At 37.0% G+C, this 11,496-nt stretch overlaps 3 protein-coding genes and 1 long non-coding RNA gene across 4 annotated transcripts in view; 3 read left to right on the top strand and 1 right to left on the bottom strand.

Annotated features, from left to right (window-relative positions):
- Positions 1-660: 660 nt before the first annotated feature.
- Positions 661-4,912, bottom strand: LOC136261592 (uncharacterized). The gene is made up of 3 exons (XR_010703953.1): positions 4,710-4,912; positions 3,317-3,361; positions 661-2,328 (listed from the first exon to the last, which is right to left on the bottom strand). It is a non-coding gene; the product is annotated as an uncharacterized lncRNA (long non-coding RNA).
- On the top strand, positions 1,171-2,233 carry LOC136261591 (uncharacterized). The gene is made up of 3 exons (XM_066055620.1): positions 1,171-1,681; positions 1,744-1,895; positions 1,956-2,233. Exons 1-3 carry the CDS (start codon positions 1,249-1,251, stop codon positions 2,142-2,144), a joined length of 774 nt encoding a protein of 257 aa, XP_065911692.1. The 5' UTR covers positions 1,171-1,248; the 3' UTR covers positions 2,145-2,233.
- Positions 4,913-5,393: 481 nt separating the features above from the next.
- Positions 5,394-11,218, top strand: LOC136261550 (netrin receptor DCC-like). The gene is made up of 5 exons (XM_066055567.1): positions 5,394-5,511; positions 9,387-9,746; positions 9,800-10,069; positions 10,720-11,020; positions 11,068-11,218. Exons 1-4 carry the CDS (start codon positions 5,433-5,435, stop codon positions 10,908-10,910), a joined length of 900 nt encoding a protein of 299 aa, XP_065911639.1. The 5' UTR covers positions 5,394-5,432; the 3' UTR covers positions 10,911-11,020; positions 11,068-11,218.
- LOC136261104 (uncharacterized) overlaps positions 11,197-11,496 on the top strand; it is a 39,531-nt gene continuing 39,231 nt past the window's right edge. Inside the window, exon 1 of the mRNA XM_066055074.1 lies at positions 11,197-11,455. Within this exon, the coding sequence (XP_065911146.1) occupies positions 11,197-11,455 (259 nt within the window). The remainder of the gene's footprint in view (positions 11,456-11,496) is intronic.

The following is an 11,496-nucleotide window of genomic DNA, read 5'->3' as shown; positions in this document are numbered from 1 at the left end:
ATGCAAAAACTGTCTCTTAATAATTTCGCTACTGTTCATAATGCCACTATACAACACTTATTCCTTACCTGGTGTGTAGTAATGCTGCAGGCAGTGCAGGGAATTCCGGCAGTGAATGTGACAGCAATAGTTAACCAGCAATCAACTAGCCAGTAGACAATATCCTTCAAGATATATCCTTAGAGCAAGCTTGAGGAGCAAGCTAGTCTCATTAGTCTTGCTCTCACTAGTCTCGCTGTTTCAGTGTAGGGGCTTATCAAATAAAGATCATAAGCGCCCATGCTGAAAAATCTCTAATTGGTAAGCCCCTGCACTGCCTAGAGAGGTCTGGCCATGCTGGCGAGACTAGCTTGCTCCTCAAGGATATCTCCAAAGATTGTCTACTGGCTAGTTGATCGCTGGTTAACTATTGCTGTCGTATTCAGTTCCCTGCACTGCCTGCAGCATTACTACACACCAGGTAAGGAATAAGTGTTGTATAGTGGCATAATGAACAGTAGCGAAAATATTAAGAGACAGTTTTCACATATTCCACTGTTTGTCTTCAGTATTTAGAAGTGGGCTGCAGGTACGCAAAGGGTTCTTACTAGCAAGACTCAATAAAACCAACCTCAGAATGTGTAAAAACCAAAAATATGTCAGTCCAGTAGTCCAAGTCCAGTGTTCCAGTCCAGTAGTCCAGTCCACTGAATAGTAACCCCCATTATTAGTGATATAAGACTACTGTTATCACTAATAATCACCAAAAGTAACTGCTACAGTATTGCATAAATATCAGTGCAGCTGTGAGTGGGCAGCCGCGCTAACCCCAATATTGGTGCATCACTAGCTACTACATTAATACAGACTCTTTATTAAAGTGAGGATACTAATGGATGGATCACCTCTACAGTATCTGTCTCTCTATGTGTGCCAATTTTCAAGTTATGAAGGTTCATGAACTGCAACCAGAACATTCTGGAACTTTTACAGAATGATAACTGATACTACAAAGTACAAAATATAGTTTACTTAAAGTACACTTTGTACAGTAAATACATGTAGTATGACGTATAATTACATTAGTTAGCCAACCAGAAGCCAATAAATTATCTATTATATCACATTAGGTAAGGAAGTAGCTAGAAGATCACAGGAAGTGAGATTTAGTATAAAACAGGTTGCAGATAGATGATTATCATGAGAAAAAGATCAGTTTAAAGAGAATTATATAAAGAAATAGATAACTACAAAGAAATCAAAAGAATCATGGAACACAAAGTGGAAAAGTTTCAGCTTAGTCCTTCTTTCACTGCTTCAACACTACCAGAAGATGGTGCCACCTGGCCTTCTTATAAACACAACAAGTCCGCTATTATGTTGAACAAAACTTCAAGTCAGTTGGAACTACTCAACAAGGACAGCAAACTACAAAATGATAAGGTATCATTAGACCTCTCTCCAGATGGAGGTCAACTTAGCATCACCATTAATGGAACAACACTCAATGTCACTAAAAACTCTTGTGACATTACTATTGGAAATTTCTCCATAAAACTCAACAACCACCTTAACAGGACACCATACCCATTGAGTGTAATACAACCATCCACAGTGGCTGCAGTCAGTCTATCACTTGGTAATCCACTTCACATCATATCAACAGGAGACTCTCCATATGTCACAGCTGCTCTATCACTTAGTAAGTTAACCATTAATATTACTATACATAACTCATATTAATCTACTGTAACTTCTCCACAGTTGAAGGAGTGCTAAATGAAGATGCATATCTTGTTGCATGGAGTTCTAACAGTCAAGGGGACCAGTTCCTTAATGCAGATCAAAACAATTTTTACCTTGCTGTTGATGCAGACAATAAAATTGTAGCATTACCAGGGGATGTGTCTGATGAGGTGTGCACATATTGTTACTATTAATATACTTTGTTGTTATATTTATTATTCTATATATAGGGATACATATATAGATTCAAGCAAGAGGATATTGATGGTGTACAAGATTTAAGGTACTATGTGGAGTCTGATGGGAAGAAGTACTACATGATGGTTCAACCAAATGGAGACATAACTACTCTACTTGCTGAAGATCTTGAACTTGGTTCAACCACAGATACCCAGTGTAGATTCAGACTTGTGGTATAAATAATCAACTTGTAATAACATTTATATTTTTAATGCACTGACTGTAATGAATTACTTTTAAATTTTATATGAAACCATATAGCTACAAATTGGCATAATCCATTAAGTAGCCATCAGTGGAGACAAGGTACATATTCTTCTGTTGTTTTTAAAGTTCTGGTACTTGGAAAATTACTTGTTGCCACTACAAATAGTTACATGTAGTGAATAATATTACTTGCTTCTTTTCATGCATGGGTTTTCTTAAGTAAATATAAAAGGGAATTTCATCTATATAAATAATATTACAGTATAGCTGTAAACATGCAAGCAGGCATATACACAATGGTGCATACATGATTAGTAATTTGTATAGGGGACACATGCTTTGTACAGTTATAGCGTGGCCATATGTCTTGTACCATTCTTACATTTGATGTGGTGTAATAGACAGTACTTTCTAATCAAGTCAATTATGCATATTTTTTGTTTCATTTTCACACACGCACACGTAAACAAAAACGCATGATTTTAAACAGTATAATCAACGTAAACGCAAACTTAAAGAGTATTATTTTTTCTTACACAGTAGCTATTGATACCAATCATCAGTATCAGTAAATGCCTACTAGAAGCTATTGACACCGACCAAACAACTCAAGCATCAAGCATACTAGTTGTATGAAGGGTACGGTTTTGGTGAGTTCAAGGTGAGCTATAGGGTTGGTGGGAGCAAAGTGATTGTCCTGGCTCCAACCCTAGCTTACCTCGAACTCACCAAATCTTACCTTCATACAGACAATGGAAGACATCATTATGCTAAACAGGCAGACTTCAGTGTTAGCGTTAGGGTTAGGTTCAGCCTTGGTTTCTTCTGAAACATAGCATTCTTTTCAACTCGCATTTATAAGGTGGAAAAAAGAGAAATTGATATCTGGCACTGGTAGTTGAATGGCTAGCTTGATGAACTAGAGCATAGGTAATGGACAAAGGTTGGGAATCTCAATTAGCGTAATATTTTACATTTTTTGTCAAAGATTTTGCTGGTTGGTGTCAATAGCTTTAGATGGTACTTATCGACACTGATGATCGGTGTCAATAGCTTCTTATAGCTACATACATATTCTACATGCAATATTTAGCATTTATGTAGCTATATGTCAGTTCAATACAGTAAGAATTATGACACTCACGCATGTTGTCAGTAGCTATGCTAGGTCACAATGAATACGCCACAGCTATAAAAATGCACCACATGAACAGTTGCATGACTGTAATGTACGCAGCATAAGTACACTTTACATGCATGTTTTATAGCTATACTGAGGAAAAGTGCCGGTCTGACTGACCACAGAACCATTGGAGGCTTGACTTAGCTAAGGCCACACCAAGTCAAACCTTAGTTTCTGGTCACCCGCCCGCATGGTAAACCTGGAACCCTAGTTTATGAGGACTATAATTAATATTACAGGTGCTTAAGTGCATGTGACCCAGCAAGACACTTATTTTTTACTGCAAAAGATCGAGATACTCTAATAGAGCAGTCAGGGATTCCAATAGAGCAGTCACACTACTCTTAACTCTAAATCTAATATTAGGTATATATGCCACACTAATAAAATGTTTCTAACTATAGCTAGTTTTGTCCTTGATTATATAGCTGTTCAGATTATAACTGTTACTAATGCTTCTGTAACCAAAGTAATTTCAGTAGCATTAACTACTAGCCCATGCAGATGGGCCATAGCTTTAACTTTATAATTCAAATGTAGTCCTCTAATGATTAGTCTAGTAACTTATCACTGAACACTACAGGGGTATGGAAAGCCGGCAACATTCGGTGAGCTTAATTAAACTTTTCCATAACTAAAATTAGATTGGCAAGTAGAAACCCTTATAGTTTAAACATTCCCAGATGATCACTAAAAAAAACACTAGTCTGGAGCACTCAATGACTCAAAACTTTGACAGTTACTTTTCTCAATTAAGGTTTACTGAATAGAAGGCTGGAAACGCATAGTTAGTGGGCTAAGACTTCACATAATTTTTGATGTGAAAATAGAAGTTAAATTTCATTTTGGGTCATGATCATTTGAACAACTTAGCTATAAGTCATATAGTAATACTTTCCTGACATAGTTAATGAGACATTTATTTCACTTGGAAAGCATAAGTAGCTACATGAGCAAAACATTTCCTATAGTATATTCTAAATAAATAAATAAATATACTTAAATGCTATACATCAGTGTATAGCTAGCCATGATCCATCAACAACTTTCCTAGTGCATTTTTTGCCGAAGCACAACTACTTATGTTGTTGGTTAAGTTTGACTAAAAACAAAATCAACATGAATTTGCTAAATTGAGCAAATAATAATACCATACAGTATATTGTCACAGTAGAATCTATAGTCCTGATCATCCGCCCGCCCGCATCCATTTGTAGGCTTGGGAGTGACCAGAAACTAAGGTATGACTTGGAGTGGCCTAAACGTGCAGTTTCGCATAATATAGGAACTCTGACTCGTGACATTAATATTTTGCACAACAAAGTTTCCCATTCTAATTTCTAAGATGCCTTACTTATCATACTGAATGGTATCTGTGATGATTTCGAGCCCCGCGGACAAGTCAAACAGGAGCCCCACCATGTAACCACAACCGGCACAGAACTGGCAGAGTTCTTCAGAAGGTTACACTGACTAGTACCGTTCCTCGAACTAGACCTGTCCTCGCGAACTAGACTCCGTATTTCACGTCTTTAGTGTAGGCCATCTATTAATAGGTGTGCTCTATATTAAATTTCGTGATGTCATACTGAGGCGCGCATATATAAATATCTCTATTCATTCCTACCCAGAACTATTCCCCATTGGAACGATCTATGTATCCCTAATCTATCTACCATTGATCTTGAAACATTTAAACAATCAACTACTCCTACTTTGTAACTGTAACTTAGCACTTATTGTATTTATTGTAACTTAGCCCTCACTGTAATTTAGTATTCATTGTAATTCTAGCACTTATTGTAACTTACCACTTACTGTAATTTAGCACTAGTTGTAACCTAGCACCTATTGTAACTTAGCACTTATTGTAACTTAGTACTAATCATTATTGTAACCTAAATTATAGGCACTTATGTTATTGTAACTTAAACTAGGCACTTATGTGTACGTACCTTGTACATTAGCGTAAAAACCCTGTTGGGTGTTTGCTAATCAATAAATTAAAAAAAAAAAAAAAAAAAAATAGTCAATCAAACTTAACCGGCATCAATTTTTTTATTTCAATACGTTGGCCATGGCTGTGCAAATTTTTTCGTCTTTGCCCCTAGCTGTGTGGAACTGTTTCTTGTACATGATTCCAGCCTCTGCTTTGAGTAAGTTGCCTACTTGTATGAATGTGAACCTCGGATCAGTGTTTATTCTAGGACTGTTAGGGGGGGAATTTCCCCTCCCCCCCGCCCTAAAATCTCGGACTCACCCCCTAAAATTGTGAGTGACTGTACTTAGGTTAAACTTGTTTTATAAATAGGGCACACAACTATCAAAAGTGCCTTCAGATTCAATCTCAGAATGTTCAAGATGTAAAATTTCCCAGGTTAAACTGAAATTGCAACCTTAAAATGTTCTCAGACTCAGTATAAGATTGTTTAATTTTAAAAAATCTCCTAGGGTAGCTACATGTACGACTGACAAGAGTTCCTATGTGATGGCTATTCAATAACTATCTGAGAGCCTAAGTGTACCCAGAGTTGTTATCTACATGATTGGCTTAGCTTTCAAAACTGAATTCAGAATGTAATTTTTAAAGCTACAAAGTGGCATGCACAGTCACCAATACCCCCAGATTTAACTCAGAAAGCCTGAATATTCAATTTCAAAAAGCCTAAGTTTTAAATCATTTCTTGTAAAACATCCACCCAGAACTTTAATTTGCTAGTACCTTGTGGTATGATACAATTACGGCCAATGCAATGTCACACAGAACTGATTCAACAGATGCAACGTGCTCAATGTACGTACTACTAATTGTACATAAGGTCCTAAAATACATCAATGTCACTCATTTATCACCCTGATTAAAATAAAGCTCTACTCATCTGGCTTAACCCAATCACACTCATGACAAGCCTTAACTGACTAAATAGTTTGGCAACTGTTTTACATAATTGTGAACTTGGACATGTACTTAACTAGTGGTTACCCCCCAAATTCCTGATTCCCCCCCAAGGTGAAATCCTAGAATAAACACTGCCTCGGATACTAAATGATGGCTGCATTTATTACATCCCGCGTTACATTTTCTCTGTGCTGAGTTACGTGACAGTCTGTCGTGAACTGCACAATACTCATAGTGTAGTTAGTGCAGAGGATATATAGCTATCTACACAACTTGTATTCACCATTAAATGATACTATCAGCAGGCTATAATTTATAAATACATGCAGTGAAGGCTCAAGGATAGGCGATATACGTATCTGCTTTATTGCAGTTGTGTTTAGCTGCATGCAAGAATTGTGCAGTCAGGCAGAGGCAGCTATAGCTATTTTGTAAGCCGAATAGCTGGCCCTATGCATGCATGTGAACAAAACATAGATGATACCTACGTACCTATAACAAATACTATAGCCTTATATCTGCAGAGTATGTAACAAAAAAGAATCTCAACTATTAATCTTGATCATATAATGCACAGAACTTGACAAAATGCGAGACAAAATGAGTGCATTATAAGAACTACAGAAGAAACGGGAATATGGAGATTGCATTAGGAAGTAGAACAGGCTTCTTTTACCCTCTTGTCTTTACAACTACCGGTGACATGGGTAAAAGAAGCCATAGTTTTTATACTGTGACATTTGGCTGATCTACTGTCCCGTCGAGGTTCATCTGCATACAGTCATACTCTGGCCTGGATGTGGTACACACCGTCCTTTTCTCTGTTGCGCTCGGCAACAGTGTGCATCTGTGGTAGCAGGTCCATCTCACTACGATCTGCGACATCTCTCCAGAGATGGGCCACTTTGATGGGCACAGGGACTACTGAGTCCAACTTTTTGTCTCTTAGTTGTCCAGCACATGCCAACTGGTGCTGGGGGTGGTGGCAAGGACAGTCCATCTAACCTGGGTGAAAAAATTATTATTATTTAACAGCACTCACATAATATTATCACCAGTTAAATGTTTGTGCATGCTACAATAACTACAAGAAATGGAGGTCATTATTGAATGCTCTATTAGAGAGTTTTAAAACTCAAAGCCAAGTGTCTGATCTCTGCTATTTAGTCCTCAATATTATTCATTGCAATAATAAATCACATTAATAAAATGCCTTTGGGTAGAAATTCAACATGCATTTGTAAGGCCTCCTATGAATATGTGACACTTATGTGGCTTTCATTAGCTAGATCTGACCACCTGTCAGGGAATTGCAAGTGTAAGGTTTCCTGCTGAATTACTCTTAAGACACCAGGAGAAATATTATTAAAACTCTCTAATAAAGCAGTCTCAAATTTCTTGAGTGATACCTGTGGCCTGTTCATGCATGTACCACATTTCCTTGCAGTTTACATGTATCAGGGGCGTAGAGAGGGGGGTTCCGGGGGGTTCAGGAACCCCCCCTGTAAAATTTAGTGTAAAATTTAGACTTCTGCAAGCAGGATCCTAATACACCATTTAGTGTGGCAGGACAAAATGAGTGAGCAATATAGTGTAATGGCACAGCACAACAATTGATAAAACTTACATTCATCTCTCAGGGAAGGATTTACAGAGGTAACATGAGCCCTCTTCAAAACTTGTTAAAAAGATCGATATACTCTAATAGAGCAGTCAGGTATATACTCTAATAGAGCAGTCAGGTATACTCTAATAGAACATGCATGTAAATATCCATGTCCATATGAAGTTTTTCAGACATTCCAACATTAAATGCAAAACTTAGCATGGCCTTATACTGCTATAGCTTTGGTATGCAGTGTTTAAAGATATAGAGCTCCAGTAATTTATCACTTGTGTTATGCAAAATGAATTCATGTTATGCATATTTGTATAGTTATATTGTTTGATCGTCATTTGTATCAGTGGATTCATGGCTCCTAACCACAGTGAGATATAACCATCACTTACAGATTACTAGCTATATGTGTCTCTATGTGTTATGCTGTCTGCTTCCACTAGGTGACTTTATCTAGTACTACAGTACCTTTATCCCAGGGCCACTTAATGCATCATAATTAATGTACTTTTTGCATAAAATATAGCGATTTGCTGAGTTTTGATTTATTAAAATATTGAAAGTCTCTCAGCGGCTGGGGGCTGTGCCCCCAGACCCCTGCTTCTAGTAACCCAATGCTGGTGCTGGAACCCCCCTTCAAAAAATAGGCTACGCCCCTGTGTATACATGCATCAGATCCACTACCTCACTATATACTCATAGCATCATTGGAGGTTGACATAATGTGTGTCCTAAAGCTGATGAAGTGGTTTTTACTTAACAAACGTGATTTTTAATGCATGGTAACAGGCCTAATATTGCTTATAGCTAGCAGATACCAATTAAAACTTCACGAGTATAGTGGCTTAATCATACTCCTAGATATATGTACATATGTAGCTGTCCCCTCTGTCATATCCAAATCAAATTACTACATAATAAGATGCAATGATATGTCTCTCCTTGTTTTCGGTGAAAAGAAAAGTGTGATAAAGAGGTGAACTTTAGAAATTCAGTACGTTGTGTTAGCAAATGTTTAGGAGTTTTCCATGCAAACCAAATGAAACAACTGGCAATGGCAACATGTCCATGTGGTCAATGAACATCTATCTGACATACAAAATTGTGTTGTGTCATTTAAAAATGTTCAAGAGCATGAGAATCCATGCATAGATGGGAGCAGAATTAGCAATCTAAATAACTAAATTAAGTGGTATATTAATTTTTTTAGTTAACTAAATTGTGGACTATATACCTTTCAAGAAATGTAACATAGGTTAAGCAGACATGAATGGGTGTGGAAATTTTTGTCTTGTAGAATTCATAGATATTAGCAAATTTCTGAAATTTCAACAACATACTGGCACATACTAAGTATTATACAGTGTTTCATAAAGACATTGGATATTGTCAATAGATATTGGTTATTGTAAACTTGATGGTTATTGTAAACTTGACAAATATAAATAATTGTATCACAGGCTATTAAAATTGTGTTTTATAACTCACTGTTGCTTAATTTATTCACTTTTCAGTGCGAAGTAACTTTGCTGTCCAGCCTCATCCAATTCAGTGTAATGAAGAACCTGAGGATTGGACAGTATCAGTAGGGAGCAGTATCAGTCTAACATGTAACACATCAGTGGTACAAATAGTTGGTTATCTTGATGAGGAGAGAACTCCATCACCACAAATTGAATGGATTCACAACAATGTTACTATCAGTTCTGGTGGTCACTATACTATCAACAATTCTACTATGGATACCAGTATTCTGACTATCACTAATGTGACACTAGTGGAGCAAGGAGACTACCATTGTTTGGTGAATGACTGGAAGAATGAAGATGGTGGATGGTGGACTAGTACAAAGAGTAGGTCAGGTCACATTAAAGGTAAACACATCACTACATTACTTACTTACATCAAATCTAATTCATGTATATAGCATTGGTTGTCAGTAGTGATTCAGTGATAGTATATGAACATGATAACATTATACTATCATGTATGGGGCCAACACTAAGTGTTCCCAGTGATGGTGTAGTTTGGATGAAGAATGGAGTGATGATCAGTGAACAAGTAACAGATGTGAAGGATAACTTGATGCTGATGGGGGTCAGTAAGGACCACGATGGACATTATCAGTGTTATGATCATGTTGGAAATCTGTTATCATCCTGTCATGTAGTTGTGAACTCTACAAAGATTTATGAAGGTGCATATTCATATTTTTATATAGCCAATGTGTAATATGTAAAATGGTAAGGAGTACCTTCAGAACCACAATGATGACTTGATCCTCAGACAGTGGTAATAATTTAGGCAAGTGATTAAGGGAGCCAAGATCTGGAATTTCTTATACTTGACATTTTACAGACTTGATCAGAACTATCCTTGCTATTTTCCCTCCAGTGTACTCTGTATGTACAACAGATTATTATAGGTTGAACTCAGTTTTCATATTCACTGTAGAAAGCATTCACTCTGGTCATACTAACTCATTCCCATGATCTGAGATTTTTTCTGCATTCGGCAGTTTTAGATTCAAGACTGACTTCTTGTGTGTACAGGCTTTGAGCCTTCTCACAAGTCTATAGTAGGATATGTAGCACTTCCAATGATACCTTGGTGAAAAATCAAAGTAGGTCTTTAACCATTTAATGACGTTATATACTATAGTAGATTAATTATCTTCCAAAGATAAAATTATAGTACATAAATATATGTATTCCATTGTGTGTGTGTGTGTGCATGCGTGTGTGTATGTGCATGCGTGTGTGTGTGCCTCCAGACCCTTGCCTTTGGCAAATCTTTTTGGCTATACCCCATGTAGTATGTATATATGCATAATGTTTGCATTGACAGAAATACTACTTAATGTGGATTATGTGGATGACCAGTTTGTGAGGATAAAGTCTAACCAGTTTGGTTGTCCAACTGAAGTTGATAATCAATCTGTTTCACTTCATTGTAATGCCACTGGTTATCAGGAGATGATCTCATACAAAAATGGACGATTATTAGATGTCAGACATTGTGTTCAACCAGACCACTAGTAGTTGGACTATAACAAAGAACAATCCTTGTGATCTGCTGGGAGTGTATCAGTGTTTTGTTATTAATGAAGTTGGGACTGTCCATGTCTCTACTAGGGTACTACCATTAGGTGAGGAGGATAATATTAGTGTATGTATTATTAGAGTGTTTTGATAGGTTGGCCTAATCATCCTGGAAGACCTGAGCTGTTAGCTCACAGCAGTTTTAGTAATGGGTTTAATATAGTAATAAAATTACACCCTCCAGATTATATGGGTGGAATAACAGAAGAACAATGGCGGTACGATGTTTACTTGGCTGATTCTGGCCTTAACTTTGATGGAGGTTTCCCGGCTGGACACTGCTATTCCATCTAACCCCATTATCAACATCACGCTTGAAAAAAATGTACAGATCTTTGTAGGAGTAGGATCACTCTTGAACACGTTCTATGTAACCACACAGTTGGCACTTCAATACAATCCAACCTTATCATTGGCAGATATAAATGCTCTACCAACAGGTTCTCCGTTTCTGCTTCTTAGAACTTTTTGTGAACTAATAGGTTAGTATATTGGTGATGTATTAACATCTTATCCACACAAT

Source organism: Dysidea avara, chromosome 7 (genome assembly GCF_963678975.1).
Source record: "Dysidea avara chromosome 7, odDysAvar1.4, whole genome shotgun sequence".
In the NCBI taxonomy this organism is placed as follows: domain Eukaryota; kingdom Metazoa; phylum Porifera; class Demospongiae; order Dictyoceratida; family Dysideidae; genus Dysidea; species Dysidea avara.
This window is presented reverse-complemented; position numbering and strand designations above follow the sequence as displayed.

What these genes read in the sequence shown, in the direction of transcription:
- LOC136261550 (XM_066055567.1), top strand. Translation starts at nt 5,433, where the DNA reads ATGGCTGTGCAAATTTTTTCGTCTTTGCCCCTAGCTGTGTGGAACTGT. An exon ending in GATTCCAGCCTCTGCTTTGA is followed by an intron (nt 5,512 to 9,386) that starts GTAAGTTGCCTA and finishes TTCACTTTTCAG; the next exon opens with TGCGAAGTAACTTTGCTGTC. An exon ending in TAGGTCAGGTCACATTAAAG is followed by an intron (nt 9,747 to 9,799) that starts GTAAACACATCA and finishes TCATGTATATAG; the next exon opens with CATTGGTTGTCAGTAGTGAT.
- LOC136261591 (XM_066055620.1), top strand. Translation starts at nt 1,249, where the DNA reads ATGGAACACAAAGTGGAAAAGTTTCAGCTTAGTCCTTCTTTCACTGCT. An exon ending in CACAGCTGCTCTATCACTTA is followed by an intron (nt 1,682 to 1,743) that starts GTAAGTTAACCA and finishes ACTTCTCCACAG; the next exon opens with TTGAAGGAGTGCTAAATGAA. An exon ending in CAGGGGATGTGTCTGATGAG is followed by an intron (nt 1,896 to 1,955) that starts GTGTGCACATAT and finishes TTCTATATATAG; the next exon opens with GGATACATATATAGATTCAA.